The sequence below is a fragment of the Martes martes genome (genome assembly GCF_963455335.1).
Source record: "Martes martes genome assembly, chromosome: 3".
In the NCBI taxonomy this organism is placed as follows: domain Eukaryota; kingdom Metazoa; phylum Chordata; class Mammalia; order Carnivora; family Mustelidae; genus Martes; species Martes martes.
In genome coordinates, this window is record NC_137890.1 from 145,904,317 (window position 1) to 145,928,561 (window position 24,245).

The following is a 24,245-nucleotide window of genomic DNA, read 5'->3' on the forward strand; positions in this document are numbered from 1 at the left end:
CTGCTCAGTAGGGAGCCTGGTTCCCTTCCTCTCTCTCTCTGCCTGCCTCTCTGCCTACTTGTGATCTCTGTCAAATAAATAAAATCTTAAAAAAAAAAAAAAAAACCTCAGATATTCAGTAAAAAGTATTAGTCTATCAATAAGGTATGAAGTAGTTAACTGTTTTCCAAAATTGAAATGTGATTTTTAGAAATGTGTGCCATACCCTTATGGCTTATAAAACTAGTCAATTAAAACTATATGAATTAAAACTATATGAACTATAAAGCCCTATATATATATATATATATAATATAATATATATTATATATTATATTATATATATATTACAATAGGAAATATATATTACAATAGGAAAGCCTAATATAAGCCTAATATATTATATATATTAGGCTTTCCTATTGTAATATATATATTAGGCTTTCCTAATAGGAATTTTTCCTAATAGGAAATATATATTACAATAGGAATAGAATAATACAATAATACAACAGGAAACATATATTACAATAGGAAAGCCTAATATATATATATTTTTCCTATTGTAATATATATATTAGGCCTTCCTATTGTAATATATATTTCCTATTTTCCTATTGTGTTATATATATATATATATATATATAGCCCCCAAATTAAAAATCTTTTGTAAGCACTATCTAATTTCAGAGTAGTCTCCTGAAGCAGGGGTTGGCAAACTAGAACACACTTGTCCTGCACCTATTTCTTTTTACTGGAACATGGCCTCACTCATTCCTTTAGGTATTGTCTATGGGTGCTTTGGTGCTAAAAATCAACTTGTTTCAACTTTAAGGGTATGTGAGAGACCATATGATCCACAAAGCTAAAAATACACACCACTTGGCCCCTTACAGAAAAAGTTTGCTGACTTCTGTCCTAAAGCCCTCCTCTTCAAAGAGCAGTCCACAGACCAGCAATATATAAGCAACGCCTCTAAATTTCTTGCAAACTCAGAATCTCAGACCCTACCCTAGACATAATGAATCAGAATCTTTATTTTCAGGTAGATCTTCTAGTGATTCTAAAGGTCTCAAAGTAAATACTGATGCTCATTATTTGGAAATCTGTAAATTAGCAAGGAGATTTCTAACTAGATCATCACTTCAGAAATCTATCCCAATTACTTTCTACATGAAAACTTCAAATTTACTCTACACTGTAGCATCATGTTCTAAATAGATTTCACGACTTCTTTAAAATTTTATATGACAGGGAATTAAAGTAAGAAATCAAGTTAAGGGGCGCCTGGGTGGCTCAGTGGGTTAAAGCCTCTGCCTTCGGCTCAGGTCATGATCTCAGGGTCCTGGGATCGAGCTCCACCTCGGGCTCTCTGCTCAGCAGGGAGCCTGCTTCCTCCTCTCTCTCTGTCTGCCTCTACTTGTGATCTCTGTCAAATAAATAAATAAAAATTAAAAAAAAAAATCAAGTTAAGAGACTACCTGAGGAGGAAAATTTCTCCTATTTCTTTCTTCCATTTATATATTTACATTGCTAGGACAGTGGCTACACACTGGGTATATAAGTATATTTATATATGTACATTCAAATTAACCTCTTAGGATAAAATACAGCAAAATATTTTTAGAATGAGATATCAAAGAATAAGATTAAAACTATCTTATTAGTTAGCTTACTAGATTTTAAAGTATAGTCCACTCATATTTGAGTGGAGTGATATATTTCAAATGCATACGCACACACAAAACCATACACATGTATTCACTTACGTACATAGTCACAAGGTTTTACTCATCAAGAAGATTACAAATACAGAAATAATTATGAACTAGTCTGTTAACACTAGTTATATTTCAGGGTTATTTAAAATGAGACTTTACAACCCTTTCAGCTTCAAAAGTATGTAACTGCGCTGTTTCATAATGAGCTTGTACTGTTTTCTAATGACCTTATATTAATTCTATAATCACAAATTATTAAAAAAATCAGTAAGGAGAAATTTTAAATCATGGTCATTGTTCTAACAAATAAACTAAATTACTGAAAAACAGAAAATGCTATTAAAATATAAAGTCATTAGAAACATGTCTGTGTATTGACTTCAGGGTTTCATGATAAATCTGAGTGAGGTAAAGATTATCTGGATAAACGTTTACTTAAAAGATGTAAAAGGTGAAGGAAAAAGTATAAAGATAAACACTGTAATGTATCATTCTTAAAAATACACAAGAGCTGGGGTGCCTGGGTGGCTCAGTCAGCTGAGCATCTGAATTTTGATTTTGGCTCAGGTCATGATTTCAGGGTCCTGGGATGGAGGCCCTCACTGGGCTCAAGGACTTACATTATAAATAAGTATCATTAAAAGAAAGTATGTACCATCTTAACGGAGCAAGTTGATTTATCAATCTACACATTAGTAAACTATGTTATAATAGAATTTAAGGGGCGCCTGGGTGGCTCAGTGGGTTAAAGCCTCTGCCTTCGGCTCAGGTCATGATCTCAGGGTCCTGGGATCGAGCCCCGCATTGGGCTCTCTACTCAGCGGGGAGCCTGCTTCCCTTCCTCTCTCTCTCTCTCCCTGCCTCTCTACCTACTAGTGATCTCTGTCAAATAAATAAATAAATAAATAAATAAATAATAGAATTTAAATTTTCAACTTTAGGAGTTTCCTCATTTTTAAAAAGACTTTATTGTCCTTAGCATTTATTGTTTTCTAGCTGTACTACCAACTTCTCTGGTCCTACTTTCTCCTGTATAGCATAAGGATGGTTTGCTGAGGTCTTTAATCCCTTTCGGATCTCAATCCTTCGGATCTCAATCCCGCAATAATTATGCCTCCCTATATACAATAGTCTTTTATCTAGAATTTTGCCAACTAGAAATTTTAATTGAGTCACAATCCTATGCTTTGCCAGTGTGATACTATCTAATGTAATGGCCTATGGGCACTGAAAAATCCTAAAGATGAGCAAAGTTCTTTAAAATGGAATGACGTATGTATAATTTTAAGTATCTCTTATTGTACAATTCCTTGAAAATCAGTCAAAGGGAAATAAAGGCGTATCTGGTCGGATGAAAGTATGTACATATTAACCCACAGTTTATCTATATATAGCAATCCACTATGTTGCAAATTGAATAATGTCAGAAATTCTAACTTTATTCACTAGTGTGTTGAAGTAGAAAAATGTCCCCAAACATCCATCTGTGCTGAGTACTATCATGATTAAACAAAGTCCTTATTCCATAGGAAGTTAGGGCAAATAGTACAAAAGATAAAAAGAATAATGGGATTCCCAAGTCTTTAGATTTCACAAGTCAGTTTAAAAAATATTTTGAAAAAAGGAAGTAACTGACACTGTGTTTTGTTGCCAAACTTTTACTTTGCCAAGAACAATGTTTGAAAGTCATTACTATCTATGGGTGCCTGGTGGCTCAGTCAGTTAAGTGCCTGCCTTCGGCTCAGGTGATGATACTGGAGTCCTGGAATCGAGCACCGTGATGGGCTCCTGCTCAGCATGGAGTCTGCTTTTCCCTTCCCCTTTGCACCCCCCAATTATGTACTCTCTCTCTCTAATAAATAATTCTTCTAGAAAAAAAAAAAAACCATTACTATCTAATATCAGCATTATTTCATTAAAGAAAGAGGGTCTATATCAAAAGAATACAAAAAATAAAATCTCAGAAGAAGTAACAATTACCTAATAAAAGATACTTGGCAGCAAGAGTAGGCCATGGTTAGATGTTAGCTTAAAAAAATCTCAATTAAGAAAAGAAATACTCTGGGACGAAGACTGCTTTATTAGCTGGTACATCTATTGCTTTAATTAGTAAACTTACACTTATTGCCTGTTTGGATGGATATCATTGTTTTTATCCCATTTTAGAAGTGAAAAAATTAAGGCTTAGAGACACTGACTTGCTCAAAAGTTCTGCTAGTATAAGGTGTAGCCTGGATTTGGAACCCACTCCTTTTTTTCTTTTCTTTCTTTCTTTCTTTTTTTTTTTTTTTTAAGATTTTATTTATTTATTTTGAGAGAGAGAGAAAGAGACCATGAGTGGGGTTGGGGAGGTGGTAAGAGTGGCAGGCAGAGGGAGAAGCAGACTGCTGCTGAGCAGAGAACCTGACGTGGCTCTCCATGAGATCATGACCTGAGCCAAAGGCAGACACTTAACTGACTGAGCCACCCAGGCACCGTGGAAGCCACCTCTTCTGTTTCATAAGCCCTTTCATATACCAGGCTGCCTCCTATGATTTACAAAGATTGTTGACACATGAAAAGTTCTAAGAACAAAACCGGCAAGTACTATCCCTCAAGTATTTCTTATCAAGGCTGTTCTATGCATATGCACACCTGTGCCTTTTCAGTAACCCATACATAAAACATTGTAAATTAGCATAGGCAAAAGCCATAGCAAACAGGTACAAAGCAAATGCTCACTTGCTACACTACTTTATGAAAACAAGGAAACCAAGTTAATTAGTATGATTTCTACAGGATTTTCTTACATCTATTTAAGTCTCCTTCAGAACAGTAATGGAATATATAAGACATGTATATATTTTAACCCTTCACTTCAAGAAGCCACAGTGCAATATCATCAATATATTCATTAATAGTGACCACGTTGCCTAATGAAACTTCATGAAACACAAATAACAAGGCCAAGTTCTTGATCCATGTCCTTCATTAGTAGGTTTTCCCTCCTACTGCAATTAGCCATCTGACATTTGTTTCATTAGTCCAAGGCAATAAAGAATCTGATTCAACAAAGAAGCAGCTCTCCAAAATCTATATGAAAAAGTTGTAGAGTCAATTTATTGTGCTCAATGTTCAATCTACTGTGCCTCGAAAAGGACTTCTAACTTACATACTAAGTCATCCTTCACCTCTAAGACTCATATTACTGCCAAAGAAACCATGACCCATTTTTCTTTTTTTTTTTAAATTGAAGATTTTATTTATTGATTTGAAAGACAGAGTGAGCCAGAGACAGGACAAGCCTGGGGAGAAGCAGAGAGAGGGAGAAGCAGACTCCCCACTGAGCAGGGTGACCGAAAGGAGGCTTGATCCCAGGACCTTGGAATGATGACCTAAGCCGAAGGCAGGTGCTTAACTGACTAAGCCACCCAGACAACCCCATAACCCCATTTCTATTTTGATTTTACTACTGTATTTGTCTGTATCTTCTTAACCCCTAAGAATTAAAGCCCCTAAAGTCAAGAAGGACAAGTTAGAGAAAACTCTTTAATAACAGAAAAATAAACCTAATGTTGAATTAAAAAAAAGAGTATTCCAATACAGCAATGCCAATCCTAAAACTGGAATTTTCTACGATTAAATATTTTACTCATTGTATGCTTCCCTTCCATAACAACATAAACTCATATATAAATGTAATAAAAACATAAATATTTCAGCAACTGCTTACATCCAGGACACTTTACACATAAAATAACACAGAGGCACCTGGGTGGTTTAGTCCGTTAAGCATTTGACTCTTGATCACAGGATTTTGAGTTCAAGCCCTGCGCTAGGCTCCACGCTGGGCATGGAACCTACTAAAACAAACAAACAAGCAAACAAAACACATGCTAGAGTATCAGATCATATGTGTTAATTTTTAGTCTATAAAATGATTACCAAAAACTGTTTACCAAAAAGCAATTCACACAAAAACCAACTGTTCCCTTTTCTTTCTCACTTCTATTTTACTTTGCAGATTCCAAATAAGCAACGTGCTTTAAAAAAAAGATTTACAGAAATAAATTAAATTTAAATTAAATTAAAAGCATGTGTTTTTTGCAACTGAGTATCTTCATATTTACCAAATATCACTTGTGACTGGAAAAAGATATAGAAAGGCATACAACTGAGAATGATCCTGACAAAAAGACCAACAGTTTCAGGAAGACAGCAGATAGCTCCCAGTTTGTTAATCAACCATGAAATACTGTATTCTGCCAATCAAATTCCACAGACAATATTTAAAGCAAGTTTAGTGAAAAAACACTCTTCTTCGTTAGCACATTTCTAGAAATCATGGCATAATACCAATAATTATAAAGATTCCCTACTTTTTGACCACGAACTGTGCCTCAAAAAAGTCATGATTACAACCAATAATTTATTCTATCCTCAAAGACTCATTTTTACTTGTAATACTCATGATGATAAACTTCTTAGAACTGAAGACAAGAGAGGATTCATGAAGAACTAAGATGTTTTCCAAAATCTACAACACTGTGAATGCATGACATGCTATCTGTACAGTATTTCTCGAGAAGGAGAAAAATTACTTAAAATCAGTTTCTCAGCAAGAAATTCAATAATCCAGACTTTGGATTCAGATAGCCAATTAACTAGATATCTTACTTTTTTATATTACCTTTGACCAGCGTAAGGTTAAAATTTGAAATTGCCAGTAATACTCGATTTCTATAATACAGCCCATCCTTAATAATTTTAACACAAACACTGATTTTTTTTCTCCTTGAAAATAAGTCTTTGTGGATATTTCTAGCACAAAATGATAACCCTATCCCTACAAAATTAACTTCTTGGCTTGAAGGTTATAGTCATACACTGTTAAATTTTAATTTTGATCTAAATGCACATTTTTTCATTCCAACAATAAGACTTTTGTTAACCAACACTATTGACTGCAGTGAAGGAACACCCTTAACTTAAGAATATTGGTTGGCCCTTGACCCCTAACTGACTCTATATAAAATCACCACAAAGCAGACAATTTAATGACCACTTTCACTGTTCTTCATGTCATCATTATTAAATATTTTGATTCTTAATTAAAAAATGAGTTTTCAACACTGTATTATTTGCTAAACCCATCACTTACATTATCATTTTCCACTAAATTTATTTCTAGACTGCAAAGTAACATTTCTACCCTAGGTGGGACCTATTATAATTGAATGGTTTTTATTTTAGCATGCTGAATAACTATAAACCTGCAGCTACATTATTGCTCCACTAGATGGGGCATAGGTAACGTGAAATTCACTGTTAGGAAAAATGCAGCTTCAAGGCACCCCTAGCCATACCTAGCTTCCTCCCCAATCAGGAAGACTTAAATAATGAGGTATCTTTGGATGGGTAGGTCACATACCTAGATGCATTAACTCCTGGAAACTATAATTAAAGCAGATAACCACAATATGAAATACTGATTATCCACACAGTTACATCTGCCTGCTCAGAAATCCCTGAGAAAACTGAATGAATGAATGGGGAAAACTAATGTGAAGTGAACTGGAGATGCTGATTAAGCAGCCTGGAAGAGAAAAATATTCAAAGTAGTGAGAAGTAGGGAAAGCCTACACAGACACTTTAATCTGAAGTTACTGCCTCTGTCTCATTATTTAACATGGTAACATATTATCAGAAATTTTAAGAAAATGATTTAAAAGTATATTTGATTCAAATACACAAAGAAAATGCTTCCTAATAGAGAAGTCTGTGTGTGTAACAATACAGTATACCTTTTAACCCAGTTTGCTAAGTCAGTATAATAATTTTTCTTAATATGCCTTTTGAAGTCCATTAAATACCTGTCTGAAAACATACCTTGCAAAGTTCTTTATCTTGTTATTTCCTAAAGGTCCTGTGCTTATATAAAAGCGAAAATTTCTAAATTTTGTTATGGACTATGCTTGTACCCCCTTCCACACTTTCTCCTATTTATGTGTTAAAACCTTACCCCCCAATGTGATAGTATTAGGAGGTAGGGTCTCTGGGAGTAATTAGGATTAAATGAGATCATGAGAGTGAAACCTGCTCTCAGTCTTGTGAGGATACAATGTGGAGGCCATGTGCAACCCAGAAGATAGTTCTCATCAGAACCCAACTAAGCTGCCACCCTGATCTTAGACTTTCAGTCTCCACAACTGTGAAAGGAACAAATTTCTGTTGTTTGTAAGCCACCAGTGTATGGTACTTTGTTGTAGTGGCCTCAGCTAAGAAAATATCTAACAAACATAAAAGAATAAATATGAAAAAATACTTTAATGAATACAAGAAAAAGATTTTATTTCTAATCTCAACTCTATCAATGAATTATTCAAATTGCTGATTTCATTAGACCTTTCACGTAATATTTACTAAATACCAATATATGTTGTTTTTTCCTTCCCTTTAGGACTTTATATTTTTAGGGATAAACAACTGAGAGCCACAGTATACATGGGCCTCTCAATTTTTTCCTCCGCTTTTACCAATTAGCTTATTTGGGGGAAAAAAAGCCCAAATGTTTAAAATCTGCAAAGGAGAGCAAAAGACTGCTTTTTAAAAAAACCAGTTAGACACAAGTTATTTCATTCTCATCATGTCTGATACTCATGGTACTAGAAATTAAAAAAATAAGGAAAAAAGTCGCTTCATTTTATGATCCTTAACTATCCTGCTTTTCTTTAGTTTCTAGTTAAGCAAATCCCTGCTTAATAAATTATCTTAGAATCTAGCTATCATTTATATTAGATTTCCTTTTAAAAATAAACTGACATCTATGATGACGTCTTTAAAGTGTATTTAAAACACTGAAAATTCAAAAGAAATACTGAAAAAAAAAGAAAATTCAAAAGAAATAATGTTAAATAATATAAACATATGATATTATATACATATTATAAAATATAATGTTAAATAAAAAATGGTTTATAAAACAGGATGTCTACTATGATTCCAAGTTTAATTTTTAAAATATGAAAAGAATAGAAAGATATACATTAAGATGTTGGCAGCCACTTTCTGTTTATAAGTTTTCCCATTATTTTTTTTTGTTTTTTCTTTGAATTTTCAACAAAGAATTTGCACTACTTTCATTTGATCAGGAAAAATATTTATATTAACATCATTGTTTAAGTTATAAAATAGCCTGTTACAAAGATATTTTTATAAATGCATATTACAAATTATTGAAATGTATCAATCTGATTTCTAAGAAAATGAAGTCTGATTATTTCAACTTTCTCAAAAGGTACAGAAGTCCTTTCCTTGTACAAGCTCTCACTCTACTGGTGACATAGAGAATATACTTACTCTGACATTTCTAAGTACAGTTATTGCATTATTTTCTACAAGCACTAGAGGGCAGGATTTTCACCCTAAAACTCAGTTTCATCAATTAACTCTATATTACACCTGCCTTTGTCATCTGGTTTCTGTTAATATGCCATCATCTATCACTATATTTATTATATGCCTTTTCTGGACTGTGTCTGTATCAACATATGGTAATTTTAAATGACAGTTTCACTCATGGCCTTGAGTATTTAATAGTTGATTTACAATATATAAAATTAAATTACCCAATTTACAAATTGAAAGAAATTCAAATATATATAGGTGAACATAATGTACATATTTTAAAACTGTGGCTCTAGGGCTGTATTAAGAAATACGCAATCTGAGTCTCTAATCTGACACTACCTCATATTAAAATTGAATGAGTAAGAGCAGCTGGCTGGCTTAGTCAGTGGAGCATGAGACTCTTGATCTCAGGGTTGTGAGTTCAACCCCTATATCTGGTGTATAGATTACTTAAAAAAAGTAAAATCTTAAAAAAAATTGAATGACAAATAACACACTGAAAACAGAGGTCTATCAATACTGGTTCTAGTTTAATACAAAATGCAAAGATAGGGCACCTGGATAGCTCAGTTGGTTAAGCATCTACTTTTGGCTCGGTTCATGATCTTGGGGGGCTCAAGAATGGAACACCACACTGGTCTCCCTGCTCAGTTGGGAGTCTGCTTCTCCCTCTCCCTTTGCCCCTCTCCCGCTTGTACTAGCCCTTTCTCTTACACTCTCTCTCAAACAAATAAAATCTTTTTAAAAATGCAAAGACAATTTTTTAAAAGGATTTATTCATTTATTTTGAGAGAGAAAGCATGTGTGTACACGCACGAGTGAGCAGGAGGAAGGGCAGACGGAGAGGCAAAGATTCTGCAGCAGACTCCCTGCTCAGCACAGAGTCCCACATTGGGCTCTGGGACTGGATCCTATGACCCTGAGATCATGACCTGAACCAAAAACCAAGAGTCAGATGCTCAACCAACTGAGACATCTCAGGTACCTTGAAATGCAAAGATGATTTTTAAGAAATTAGTTAAATACCCACAGAATTCCAGTTTTTAAATAGAATACTGAAATGCTTTTCCCTAACTCCAAAAGCTTCTAACATCTTTAAGGCTTATGAATTCTGGTGGCGGCAGAAGAGAATCTGCAAGGGAAAATGATATTCCAGGAGAGAAAACAGCAAGAGTAAAGTCATGGCATCTCAGAAGTACAGTTTATTCAAGGGATGCCAGGGTAATATGATTATGTGGATACAGGGTGCACTGGAGAAATAGCTAAAGATAAAGCCGGAAAAGCATGGTAGGATCACTTGGGGAAGGACTGTTCTGCTGTACTTGGAAGTTGACATCAGTTTGAAGGCAGTGAGAAAACCACTGAAGGCTTTTAAACAAGGAAGAGTGTGACTAAGATCTGCTTTTACAGAGGTAACAATATACAGGATGAATTTGAAAAGTGAAAGCTTGAAGTAGGGGAGATGAAGGATTGAAGGTCACTGGCCAAGGCCTTAAAAAGGGCAAAAACACTGAGGGTACAAAGACAAAGTATTCCAATAACATTCCAAAAGGCAAAGGATATCCATTTGGCAAAGGATAAATGCAGTGAAAAAGGGTTTCAAGCCTTGATAAGTGAATGGAGACTGATATCTTAAAGACAGGCTGGAGTCTTAATAAGTTTAAGTGCAGGGTGCGTTCTGATATCCAGGCTGCAAGATCTATTAAATAGCTAGGAATCAGGAAAGAAGTGAGCTATAAAGAAATAAAAGGAAAAAAATATGTAAGATTATGATTTTTGGTCACCTATGAAAGGAGCCTAATTATATTATCAACATTAGATGCACATCCCTTGTTACCAAGCAATTAATGTCATCGAGCAGCAGGAGTATAAATTTGAATTGAACAGAATATTGCATAGCAAAATAAACTTGGCAACTGAATGGTACTCATGTAAACTATGGGATGGTATTGAGCTGTTGGGTATAACTTAATCAATTTAGATTATTAATTACTCATCAATGACTTTTAACACATACACAAAATTTATTGCCAAGGGTATGATTTATGTTTCATATACAGTATAGAGATTTCTTAAGGTGTTTAAAATACACACACATATTACAACTGAAGTGAAGCCAGAAGTTTTAAAGATCTATTTATAAGATAGAAAAATATGAGTTTACTAATAAGAGCTGATAATACAATGATTATTAATAACTATTGTTAATAGTAAACTTCCTATTTATAGAGTCCCTCAAATAGATTTTATTTGATCTCTACAAGCTGTCCATGAAGTAAGCTGAAGCTGGTAGTAATAACAGCAACAATAACAATAATACTCTGGTAATATACATATCTTAAACTAAAATTTATTTCCTACTCTTCACCTTTTCCCCAACCCCTCAGTTTATAGAATTCTCTTACTTGGAAATTTACAGTATTTAAAACCCAAGCTTTCCTGACATAAATAAACTAGATTAGAACACTGCCTACTCAATTTTCTGAAAGTCTTTGAAATACAGAAAATACAGACCAAAGAAATTTATTGTTGTTCCACAATGAAATGCATCTAATTTGATCTAGAAATATAAACTGGGTGTCATAAATGCTTGCTAATTATTAAACAAAACTGAAATCTAAGGAAAAGTCTAATCCAATTATTAAACTGGTATTAATCTGACCATTTATACATGCATTTAGTAAAACTTTCACATTGCTGATATAAGTTTAGCCTTCATAAACTGTTTAAATGAAATTCCATCCCAAAAGGATAAATAGCAATCAAAGTTCCTTACTTTTTTAGATCATTTCTTGAATTTCATTTTTTAAACAACCATTACATTATCTAGGTAAGGAGTTTAAAATATTGTCCAGTTATCTAAAGGCTGAGCCAAACTGAAAACCTTAAGTCATTTATATTTTATAGAGGCAGGGACCCCAACATGTTATCTTACATAAAGCAGCCTCTTGCTCCTATCTGTTTTAGCATTTCAACAGAATTGGAATGGGTTAAAAAGAAGAAACAGGAATACTTACTTGAACTTGGCTGGTGAAAGAGGAGTAGGAGGAAACATTCCTGGTTCAAAAGAATCAAAATAAGTCACTGTCCAAGAAAAGCTACAGCAGGAGAATCCAGCAGATAGAGATATTATAAGTGGAGTCCAGAATCCTTAATGGGAAGAGAGGAGAAAAACTTAATTATTAACACCAAAGCAATTTAAAGTAAACCAGTATCATCATGTTCAAAAGATTATGTGTATTTTTGAATTTCTGAACTGCCTGTAGGTAACACGTAAGAGATTTGAGCTTAGTACAAGCAAACTCATGCAAAAGCATAAAATACCAAAGCACAATTAGAAGTGATATCATTTAGGGGCGCATGGGTGGCACAGTGGGTTAAGTGTCTGCCTTCAGCTCAGGTCATGATCCCAGGGTCCTGAGACTGAGCCCTGCCATTGGGTTCCCTGGTCAGCAGGCAGGGAGTCCGCCTCTCCCTTTCCATCTCCCTCTCCCTCAGCTCATGCTCTCGCTCACTCTCTCTTCAAATAAATAAAATCTTTTAATAAAAGAAAAAAAATAAGTCATATCATTTAACATCTTATTTCAACTATAAATTAATAACATAAAATAATTAAAAATAAGTAACATTTTAATAGTTTAATATTTCTATTATTTAACATAGGGAAAAGAGTACAAATTCAACTTAAGAATATAACTTATCTTCAGCTTTATAAAATTCAACTACAGGAAAAATGGTTAAAATACTTCACTGTTAAAATGTTTTGACATTTGGAGCGCCTGGGTGGCTCAGTGGGTTAAAGCCTCTGCCTTCGGCTCAGGTCATGATCCCAGGGTCCTGGGATCAAGCCCCACATCGGTCTCTCTGCTCGGCAGGGAGCCTGCTTCCTCCTCTCTCTCTGCCTGCCTCTCTGCCTACTTGTAATCTCTGTCAAATAAATAAATAAAATCCTAAAAAAAAAAATGTTTCAACATTTTTCATTTACTTTGTGAATCATAGCTTGCTATCTTCTATTACCTAGTATTACGTGATTCCTTTCTTTCCATATCATGCACTTTTGACATAAGAATTAATTTTATGGTATCTACTCTTTACATTATAAACCTCATCAGATTCTTCAATTTTCCTCAGTATATGAACAAAGGTTAACTCCCAATTTAAAATGGGTTGGGACCCTAGGTTCTAGTTTCAAAGTGGAAGACTGCAAGATTTTCTCAAAGAACTCTAAAGTCAAAAGCATGGTATTATATTGGACACGTGGAAGGGGTAAAAGAGAAATGGAAGAATGAGGGAAATGAACAAAGTGAGAATAGAGGGAATAAATTACACAGTTTTTATTTTTAAGATTTACCTATTTATTTGAGAGAGAGAGAGAGAGAGAGAGATACAGTGAGAGAGGGAACACAAGCAGGGGAGTGGGAGAGGGAGAAGCAGCCTTCCCACCAAGCAGGGAGCCCCATGCAAGGCTCATGACCTGAGCTGAAGGGAAACACTTAAACTGAGCCACCCAGTTGCCCCAATTTGACAGTTTTTAGATATATATTCAAACTGCCTCTTTAAGAGAGTTTACTATGCTAAGACCACTGATAACTGTGTGTCAGAGGCCTCAGTAGTACCGGGAGGGAGGAAAGGTTGAGAGGACTACAGTTGAGAATGACTTATGAATTACCAAATTTCCTGGCTGCACAAAATGTGCAACCAAGATGTCTTTTAGCAAGTAGTTAAGAAATATGTGCATCAGTCTGTTTGTAAACCATATAAAGCCCAGTAATAGACTGATAAAACAGCTAACTAATTCAGCAGTAACTAATTCATTTGAGCAAATGTTTTGAGGACTAGGTTGCACCCCACCCCAATGTCCTGGCATAATGTCACACTTCAGAACCTTAACCCAACCTGGGACTAGGTAGACAGAAGCTCAGCAGAGACTGAGGTACAACCTTCCTGCCAACACAGTGAGATACGGGACCAAAATAAAAATTATAAGTGTACTTAATGTACAGCTACAACTTAAGGATGGTTATTCTGCCAAATAGCTATTACTTGTTATTATTTAGATGAATACTGCTAAAGGTGAGAAAATAATTGACAAGTTTACACTGTTTAATATTATATAATACAAGTCTGCAGAACAAAGATAGCAATTATGAAAAATCAACTATCTGGGGACTGTTGTGGAATGATGGAAACTTCTAAATATCTAAAAAAAAAAGTGAGAAAGACACAAAATAACAGATTAAAAAGTTACAAAGTATGAGGCTCTCTCCAGTCCATCAAGCTTTTTCATTCAGGTTCTTTAACAGAACACCTGTCAAAATTGATACAAGAATATCCTTGAGTTTTCAAAACTGAGCACTATTCCCCAATCTAAGTGTTTGCCTCATTTTGGGCTTATTTTATATTCACTTTGAACTAATCAACAGTTACACCACTGATAAAAGTAGATTCACAATGAAAGGTCTACAAAAGTACACAGTAATATCATAGTCCAAAAGTGCTTATGCTTCAGAAAGTGACTCAATTTGTTTGTGAACAAGCAGAAAAGCCATACAAGTTGGCAACTAGCAACAACTGAATCTTAACAAGTCCCCTCCTCCAGAATCCTGAAGTCAAAAACTTGACAACTAATGCTACGTAACTCCATATTATCAAGAGTTAACATAATTTGTAAACAGTACAAAAGCATATAAAAGTTAAAGTCTTCCTACCTCAATTAACCAATTCCACTCCTAAAAGCAATCGGAATTCTCACCAGAAAAACTGTCCTGTGCTTTGCTTCTCTCACATAATGATGAGACCTTTTATATCAGTACACATAGCCACAATTCTATTGCATAATTTATTTATTTTTTTTTTTAAAGATTTTATTTATTTATTTGACAGAGATCACAAGGAGGCAGAGAGAGAGAAAGAGGAAGGGAAGCAGGCTCCCTGCTGAGCAGAGAGCCAGATGTGAGGCTCGATCCCAGGACCCTGAGATCACGACCTGAGCCGAAGGCAGAGGCTTTAGCCCACTGAGCCACCCAGGCGCCCCATCTATTGCATAATTTATGATTCCACCATTTTTTTAAAGATTTATTTATTTATTTGAGAGAGGAAGAGTGACTAGGGAGAAAGAATTGAGATATAGAAAAGATCACTAAAATCCCACGATGTATCTTAGATTTATAAAAGGATCCAACAGACCAATATTTCAAGATTAAATAAGCTTCATTCCATCAAAAACATAACTAGTCTCTGGAAGATGGCCCAACAAAGAATAAAAAAGTCACGAAATACCCGTTTTACAAACAGTATTGTTCAAGAGAATTAAAAAATGGGTCCAACAGACCTTGACTTATATTGAGCATTCAAACATGAAGCCAATTAAGTGACTTCAACTTTGAGTAGGTAAAGATAGGTTCTGAGATCTTGTAATTTCGAAAAAAGAAAATCTGCAGGATTTTGTTATTGATTATGTCAGGTTTGTGAACTACTAGACCAGTGATTCTCATGAACTAGAAGCATAAGCATCACCTAGAAATTTATTAAAAATGCAGAATTTGTGGGTTCCATACCACACCTACTGAATCAGAAACTCTAGAACAAGCAAAGTCTAGCAAGATAAGTTTTAAGTCTTCCAGCTAATTTTAATGCCAGCTCAAGTTTTACTTCATTAGCCTAAGAAACATCTCCCCAGATCCCAATTTCTTGGGGATTAGAGTTCCCAATGTGGACTTCTCATTACACTTCTATGTAGTAAGGAGACCTGCAATGATTTTTAAGACAAATAATTTGGCTGCACAATGATAATTCTTGCTAATAACCCATATTATTTCTGCCTTACTGTTGTGCCTAAACTATCTAGTGACATAAAAATTTTAATATACACTGTTGTGAATTTTGGTTCAGAAGATAACTTATATGAATGAATGTAGGAAGGTTGGCAATACTAGGTGAAATAACACATGTAAAAAATTAATAAAGTTTGGCATACCGTAAAGGTTAAAAGTATTATTAATTGCTGAATGTTACTTATATTTTTCTAAGCTTAAATTTGTGCTTTTCTTTAAACAAAGTTTTTCTTTTTTAAAAGTTAATTAATTTTTTTATTAACATGTAATATGTTATTTGCCCCAGGGGTACAGGTCTGTGAATCACCAGGCATACACATTTCACAGCACTCACCATAGCACATACCCTCCCCAATGTCCACGACCCAGCCACTCTATCCCTAAACCCCCACCCCTCAGCAACCCTGTTTGTTTACTGAGATTAAGAGTCTCTTATGGCTTGTCTCCCTCCAGATCCTATCTTGTTTCATTTTTCCCTCTCTACCCCCCACAACTCCCCGCCTTGCCTCTCAAATTCCTCATATCAGAAATCATATAATAATAAAGTTTTTCTTATTGAGAGTTATTGTCATTAATTATAGAAAATAGAGAATAAAAAGATCTAAAACTCAGGTAAATTATCTAAAATTTTGGTTGCATCTTTCCAGTACTTTTGGGCTTTTGTTTTTCTCTTCATTTTTGCCTTAGTCGTCATTCTTCAACTAATATGAATAAGCAATACACACAATTTTACAAACACAGCCACAGGACATATTTGTGAAATTTTCAATGCATTACTTGAGTTACCCCACCCAGCTGCAGAGAGCACTATATCATATCCTTAATACATACTGGCCTCAAATGACAACGCTCAATACATTCACGGAAAATAGTTTAAGTTCACAGTTTCAGTCATTTTTCACTGTAAGGAAGAAACTGAGTGGTTGTTTTCAACCTGTACCTTTCTAAGAGAACAGGTCACTTTCCAACACATCCTTTCTCTCGGAAATTTTTACCAAGATTCTAATGTTCTATCTTACGAAATCATGAGGGTAGAGTCTCACTTATCTCTTGGCAGAGTAAATAACTGATAAACTCTTCAAATGAGTTGTCTTCATCTTTGATTGAACTCAGTATATATCAATCATCTCTGTAAATGTTCACAAGCCTATAAACATCTCAATCATAAAGGAGAACTAGATGGGTAACTTAAAAACAAGAATATACCTGGGTGGCTCAGATGGTTAAGCAACTGCCTTCAGTCGGCTCAGGTCATGATCTCAGAGTCCCGGGAACGAGTCCTGCATTGGGCTCCCAGCTCCATAGGGAGTCCGCTTCTCCCTCTGACCTTCTAAGCTCTCATGCTCTCTCTCACACTCTCTCTCTTAAATAAATAAAATCTTAAAAAATAAACAAACAAAAAAACAAGAATAGCCCCTGACAATGCAAAATGCTACATATCTAGTCTTAGCCACAAGAGAGACTTAATGTTAACTATTAACTAGTAGATGTCAAGAGTGACAAAGTACCAAAAATCTTTTCGGACTGAAGGAACTCCATTAAGTCAATTACAATTCCTGTATGGAATACTTAGGACATGTATATTAAAAGTACTAGTCCTACATTTAATTTAATGACAGTAGTCTTAGGTTAAGCATTTTCTGGTAATAGCATATCTTTCTGTTTTTCTTATGTACTTATTTCAGGCTTGCCTCAAATAAAAGGTCATTTTATCACACCCTGTAGTAAGACATGAAAAAAATGTAAAAATTGGAAATAGAACTAAGTATGTGAAAAGGTATAAAACTTGGAAAATGTGACAGATACAAAAGTTACCGTACAAAAATGAAATAATTCCTATTTGTTTTTTGCTTTTTTTAAAAAAAGATTTTATTTATTTATTTGACAGAGAGAGAGAGAGATCACAAGTAGGCAGAGACAGGGGTGGGGGGGGACTCCCTGCTGAGCCAAGAGCCCAACCCCAGCAGAAGGCGGAGGCTTTAACCAGTGAGACACCCAGGCGCACCTAATTCCTATGTTTTATATTAGTGCAATCAATAAAATGTGATTTAACTAAGTAAACTTAAGTTTTATTTATCTCCCTGAAAAACAGGCTTACGGTAGGGGATGGTTTGTAGGACAATTATAAAAGGAAAGCCCTTCTAATGCCACCTAGGGATGATTAAGGGAGATAGGTTCCAAAACCAGGTGACAGCATCTCTTACATCTCCCTGGCTGGTCTACCTCACCAATAAAGAGGATCATTGATAGCATAACCCTATTAACCATTAGGATCAATTAACTCCCCAAATGCACTGATACCATGCTCATCATGAATCTTTTTTTGTTTAAATGATAAACAGAGTTTCCCAGGAAGACTGTTTTCAGGCAAAGATGACAAGAGAATGGCAGTGTTGCAGATCCTTTTATTTATATTTTTAAGATTTTATTTATTTATTTGACAGACAGAGATCACAAGTAGGCAGAGAGGCAGGCAGAGAGAGAGGGAGAAGCAGGCTCCCCGCTGAGCAGAGAGCCCGATGTGGGGCTCGATCCCAGGACCCTGGGATCATGATCTGAGCCGAAGGCAGAGGCTTTAATCCACTGAGCCACCCAAGTGCCCCTGCAGATCCTTTCAAAGTCAGGTTTCTTAAGAGGCATTTGGACTTATATCTTATTAGTCTGTCACTAGTCAACTTGCAAGGACTTTAACTGCCTTTAAACACACTTTTTTGGGGCCCCTGGCTGGTTCAGTCAGTAAAATGTGTGACTCTTGATCTCATGGTTTTAAGTTTGCTGGGTATAGAGATTACTTAAAAATAAAATCTTCAGGGGCGCCTGGGTGGCTCAGTGGGTTAAAGCCTCTGCCTTCGGCTCAGGTCATGATCTCAGGGTCCTGGGATCGAGCCCCACATCAGGCTCTCTGCTCAGCGGGGAGCCTGCTTCCCCCTCTCTCTGCCTGCCTCTCTGCCTGCTTGTGATTTTTCTCTCTCAGTCAACTAAATTAATAAAAAAATATATTTAAAAAAAAATCTTCAAAAACAAAAAAAACCCACACTTCTTTAAAAAAAAAAAAAAAAGAGAGAGATTCTTACCCTGCAAAAGGAATTCATTAATCTGTGGGGTATCAAAATCACCTATAAAAAATGAAGATTCTTGGACTCTACCCTGACTGAAACAAAACCTAGAGGTACTTTTTAAAAGAAAGTCCAGGTGATTCTTAAGCATACTAAAATGAGAGCTGTTGCTAAAATTTGCTCTTAATGAGCTATACCAATCTTGGACCAGGCCTAAATTGCAATAAAAAAATCTGCAGTGTGCAAAATTTTTATTACTCTTTCTAGAAAGAGAATTCTTTCAAGGGAGAGTAGCTACTATCCTTATATTATTTGATTCTAAAAAGCAGGTGATTCTTAAAGATTTGAGGCAATTTGCAATAAAATTTAAATAGGAATCACAGAAATATAAAGATAACAAGTATGAACAATAACAATTAAAGCAAAAAAAGGGTAATACACAAAACAAACATTATACTTACCTATGAGGCACCTAGCAAACAAGGCAAAATAAATGCAATGAAATACAACAAAATCAGTAGGATTTAAAAAGGCTACATTCCGCTTTTCCTGTAAATAGTGGACAAATTCAACAGTTTTTATTAAAAATTGTTTCTTCATGTAAAAACTTTGATATCATTTGTAAACAGGTAAGGATATAATTTCACAGGCAATACTTCACAGAAAAGCTAATGCGCAATCCTTCATATCTAAGTTAACTCAAGGTTGATTTGATTGCAAGTCAAAATTTGAAAAAAATGGCCTATTTTCAACAACCAGCTTTTTTTTTAAAATTTTTATTCATTTATTTGACAGAGAGAGAGAGATCACAAGTAGGCAGAGAGGCAGGCAGAGAGAGAGGAGGAAACAGGCTCCCTGATGAGCAGAGCACCAGACTCGGGGTTGATCCCAGGACCCTGAGACCATGACCTGAGCTGAAGACAGAGGCTTAGCCCGCTGAGCCACCCAGGCGCCCCAATAATCAGCTGTCTTAATTAGACTACTAACTGGAAGCTAGTAGTCAAGTCAAAACATTCTTCTGCAGAGAGGTTATACTGTATTTTCTCCCAACAGAAAAGAATTCCAGCTTAGAACTTAGAATGTAAGTGTTATTTCAGTAACCTCAACTTTATAGGTGCTTAATCATCTTGGCACTGCTTCTCTGAGACAGGTTAAGAATTCTATACTCTTCCTACAGAAAAGCTTTTTCTATTACACATTACAATGAATATGAATATTTGTTATAACCATGCCCACTTTAAAGTTATCCCCAGGAAAGTGACTGAATTAGTTCACTAGATGTTGGGTATACTCTTTATCTGACCACCAAAGCATTGGTTGAAAATAAGGGTTTTTGTTTTGGCATAACTATTGTTTAGTAGGGTTTTTTGGCCACAAAGATACAGTAATTTCTCCTCACTCCTGAGACTGCTCCTCAATCTTGAAAGTGAATTCATGCCATTAGCAAACACTTAATGATCTTCATATTAGCTGTCATAGTATTGGTTATCTATCAGGCACATCCAAAAGTAATACCAGATTAACTGGAAGTAAAAAAAGAAACAGGAAAACGACAAAGCCTTATTACATTCCTTTTGATATTTAACAAGCCATTCCTTCAGATGACAAGTGCCACCCTATGTTTTTCATAAATGTGAATGAAGTTTTCCAACTTTTAAATAGCAACACAGAATTCATGCCTAGTTCTTAAGATTCTGTTCTATTCTTGTGGCATCAAGTTGACAGATCAATAAATGCTACGAAAAGCCTCATAACCTTGGCTGTTTTTAGAGATGAAACAGTGTAACAACATACACTGATAAAATGTGTAACTGTAAAGTACATTTTCTCATGCAAGAAATTGAGAAGACCAAGAAAAGTTTTCATGGGACTAATTTGTTTCTATATTTTGAATATAAAGGTATCCTCTTCTGCAAAATCAGTCAGACTGTATTTTCTATCATTGTGGGGCATTAGCCTTGAAGAGATTAAATAGGTCAGCTAAAATTAGGAGAGGGGGTGACATGCAGGATAGGATCTCAATTACTTTTTTTTCCAATTCAGAATGATTAATCAAATAAATTACAGCAATCAGGAGTAAAACATCCCAAACCAGTAAAGCACTGGATGCTTCAAAATCATTCTGGCAGGAAGAGATAAATACAAGATAAATAACCCTTGCCAACTTTTCACTAGTAATCTGTATGGCATTCTTTTTTTTTTTTTTTTAAGATTTTATTTATTTATATGACAGAAAGAGCAAAAGCAGGGTTAGCAGCAGCCAGAGGGACACGGAGAAGCAGGGACCCTAGGATCATGACCTGAGCTGAAGGCAGATGCTTAAGGACTGAACCATCCTGGTGCACCTCTGTATAGCATTCTGACAGACATTCTATAGAAACTCAAGTCTGACTCTTCGTTGTCCATAACTTGTACAAGTATGCCCAATACTTACTACATTTTTTAAAAAACAAGTTGCTTATAGGAGATATAAACTTAAATTTCTCCTGAGGTCTGCTTAAAATGTCATCTTTGCTAAGTTCATGAAGAAGTTTTTTTGTTTGTTTTTAATTCCTGGGAAAAGGTATAAGGAGACTTTTCCAGAAAGTAGCAAGAAAATGTTAAATAGTCCCTGGGTCTTTGTCACATACAGTTATATTCAAACTGTATTTCTAGCGTGTGTGGTGTACACCCACACACACCAAGTATATATAAAATATAATAAAATTTACCACAAACACAAATAAAAAAATTAAGACTGAATGAATTGCACAAGTGATTAAGTATTTTACCCAAAACTTTGTAGTTTAAACATGATCTCGAAAAATAAAAATGAACTCAAAAGCAAATCGAGTAACAGTTAAGTTATACCTAGTAGCCCAGTGTCTATGTTCTCTTCAGTCTTTAAATTCTCAGCATGCAACTCTGTAAATACAAAAAAAGAAGGCTTGAGTAAATAAGATGATTTTACAATCTGAATAGCTTAAAGGCTGGGAAAATATTGTGGACCTGTGGAAACTGCTGTGGAGTCAGAAACAAATGGGTCCAAATTCTGATTCCATATACTAGCTATGAACCTTCAGTATGCAAATAAAGCATGTATGAGTCAACTGCCACATATACACAAAGCTTCTTAGAGTACTGTTAAAATATTTTATTTATTTAATCTCTACCCCCAATGTGGGGCTCAAACTCAAAACCTCAAATCACACCCGCTCTTCGGTCAGCCAGGTGCCCCTAAAAATATTTTATGCAATGGAAATTACATAGCATATTAGATTCCTTTCTTCCATTCTCAAAAGTAAGCACAACTCAATGTCATCTGTAATGGACTCCGCTTACCAAGTTTTGTGACTTAATGATATAAAGGAAATCTCTCACAGCACAAGGGAAATAACCTACAAAACTCTCTCCAAGATACAGTGGAAAAAAAGAGGAGGGGAGTGAAAGAGTAATGAAACACTGTTAAACAATGTTAACTATGAAACACATATTTAACACTGACAGTTTACACCCAAGATCATCCTATAAAGAGATTCACATTTGCGCTAACCTGTCTTGTGTATGAAAATCAAGCCTAAGTTGTTAGCTGCCATCTGCAGTCCAGTAGGAGCTTGGAAGCAATGAGGAAAAAATTAAAACTGAAGTTAAGCTGATTTAATTCTATTTAAATAGTGAAGTAAAACTAATACTTGGGTGGCAACCTGTTGGGTGCTTCTCACAGAACTAAAGTAGTTTTTGTTTTAGTTTTTGTTAGTAACTTGGCCAAAGTCACACACGAATGAGAACTGAGATTTAAACTCGGGTCTGATTCTTTCTACTGTAATATAAATATCCAGCCATACAGTTTACAGGATAAACTTTGAAAACTTTTTCCACAGCACATCTCTTTCTATTCCAATCTGGCTGATACTTAAACTTCACACTCAAGAAAATAAAACTAATAATCAGAGAATAGGTTATTCAGGTCCTGTTATAAAACTTCACCACTACACTCTGTTGAAAACCTAATACAAAATCAAGAAGTGCTAATTATTTTACCTGTAAAAGTAGAACTTTTGGCTGTGGGATGGAAATCCGTTCTTTCTGGAATTCTGTGCGTGTACAAAATTAGTGAAGAGCATACCTCTAACCATTTGTGGATTAAATAAATTCTTTGAATATGTATAGCCTATTTTAATCACACACTTTCCACCCTCTTTTAATGACTGTTGTATTCCATAATGCTTAATTTTGTCAACATTTCACCCCAAGTGTTCACTGACTACTGTCTCTTCAAGAATACCCATTTAATCAAGACCCTTTCTGAAAACTGATCTCCTAAGCTTGCACCAGGGTCCTCCACCATTCAGAAAACAAAACAAAACAAAAGGAGATGAGCAAAGAAAGGTGCCAGTGAGGACTCCGGGTGAAAGCCACTCCCAGCTTCCAGGCCTTTCATGGGGAGGAGACAGATGAAAGGCAAGACCCACGTCCAAGCTCAACTTTACTCTGGACAGAGACTTTCAACGCCGGAGCTTCAGTACCTTTTACGATCAGGTAGGCGATGGCAAGGAGGAAGGCGAGGAGGATGGCGAACAGCAGCGAACAAAGAATTGAGAGGACCTGGACCGGCCACCGCTGAGCCTGGGCTCCGCCGTCCGCAACCGCCGAGAAAATGCCATTGCGCTTATCGGGCAGAACTGGAGACCCGTCCCCGTCCCGCCGGAATAGCGAGCCCTTTCTAGGCTCCGACGACGCCCCGGCCGAGAACTCCGCCCGCAGGTCACGGGCCACTTGGTCGCATCCGTTCTCCTCGTCCACTTCACCCTCACCCCAACTATCCCCCTGAGTGAAAGTGGAAAACGCGGGCCGGGAAAACGTGACAGGGGTGTCGAGGCGTCGGCGCAGAGCAGCCGAGCGCCGCCCGCCCTCCACGAACGACATGGCGGGAAAGACGAGCGGGCCCGCGGAGGTCGAGAGACTCCCACCCGCCCCGCCCTGCGCTCGCAACAGCCAATCAGCGGCCAGACCCCCCCATAGCCTCCACCACCCGGCACCGGCGCGCAGGGGGGCGCAGAGGTGCGCAAGTGGGCGGGGAAGGTGCAGTGGGACCTAAGGAAAGGCTGGGCACCCCTGGGCCAGAGCACGACCCCAGCTCAGTAGGAAGGAAAGGAAGCAGAGAAGTGCGCAGAAAGAGCCGAGCGGAGGCTAAAGGTAGCCAAGTCTCCTCTCCCTGCAGTGCTTCGTCCCGGCCAGAGACCTCCGCCACGGCCGCGTCACCTTCAGGCAAGCGCGCGCCCCGGTAG

The 24,245-nt window shown here is 36.2% G+C and overlaps 2 protein-coding genes across 3 annotated transcripts in view; one reads left to right on the forward strand and one right to left on the reverse strand.

The window, feature by feature from the left end:
- Positions 1-24,018, reverse strand: part of ARL6IP6 (ARF like GTPase 6 interacting protein 6) — a 36,543-nt gene extending 12,525 nt beyond the window's left edge. Inside the window, exons 1-4 of one of the 2 annotated variants that reach the window (XM_080799721.1) lie at positions 23,484-24,018; positions 21,829-21,882; positions 12,107-12,239; positions 10,270-10,822 (exon numbers count right to left, since the gene is read on the reverse strand). In XM_080799721.1, coding sequence (XP_080655847.1) covers positions 10,807-10,822; positions 12,107-12,239; positions 21,829-21,882; positions 23,484-23,883 — 603 coding nt within the window. In that variant the 5' untranslated portion in view covers positions 23,884-24,018 and the 3' untranslated portion in view covers positions 10,270-10,806. Of the gene's footprint in view, positions 1-10,269; positions 10,823-12,106; positions 12,240-21,828; positions 21,883-23,483 lie in introns of those variants that run through there. The other variant, XM_080799720.1, reaches the window with a different exon arrangement.
- Positions 24,019-24,119: 101 nt separating this feature from the next.
- The window catches only part of PRPF40A (pre-mRNA processing factor 40 homolog A), a gene marked incomplete at its 5' end in the record, with an annotated part of 56,918 nt that continues 56,792 nt past the window's right edge, over positions 24,120-24,245 (forward strand). The window contains one exon of the mRNA XM_080799717.1: positions 24,120-24,225. The remainder of the gene's footprint in view (positions 24,226-24,245) is intronic.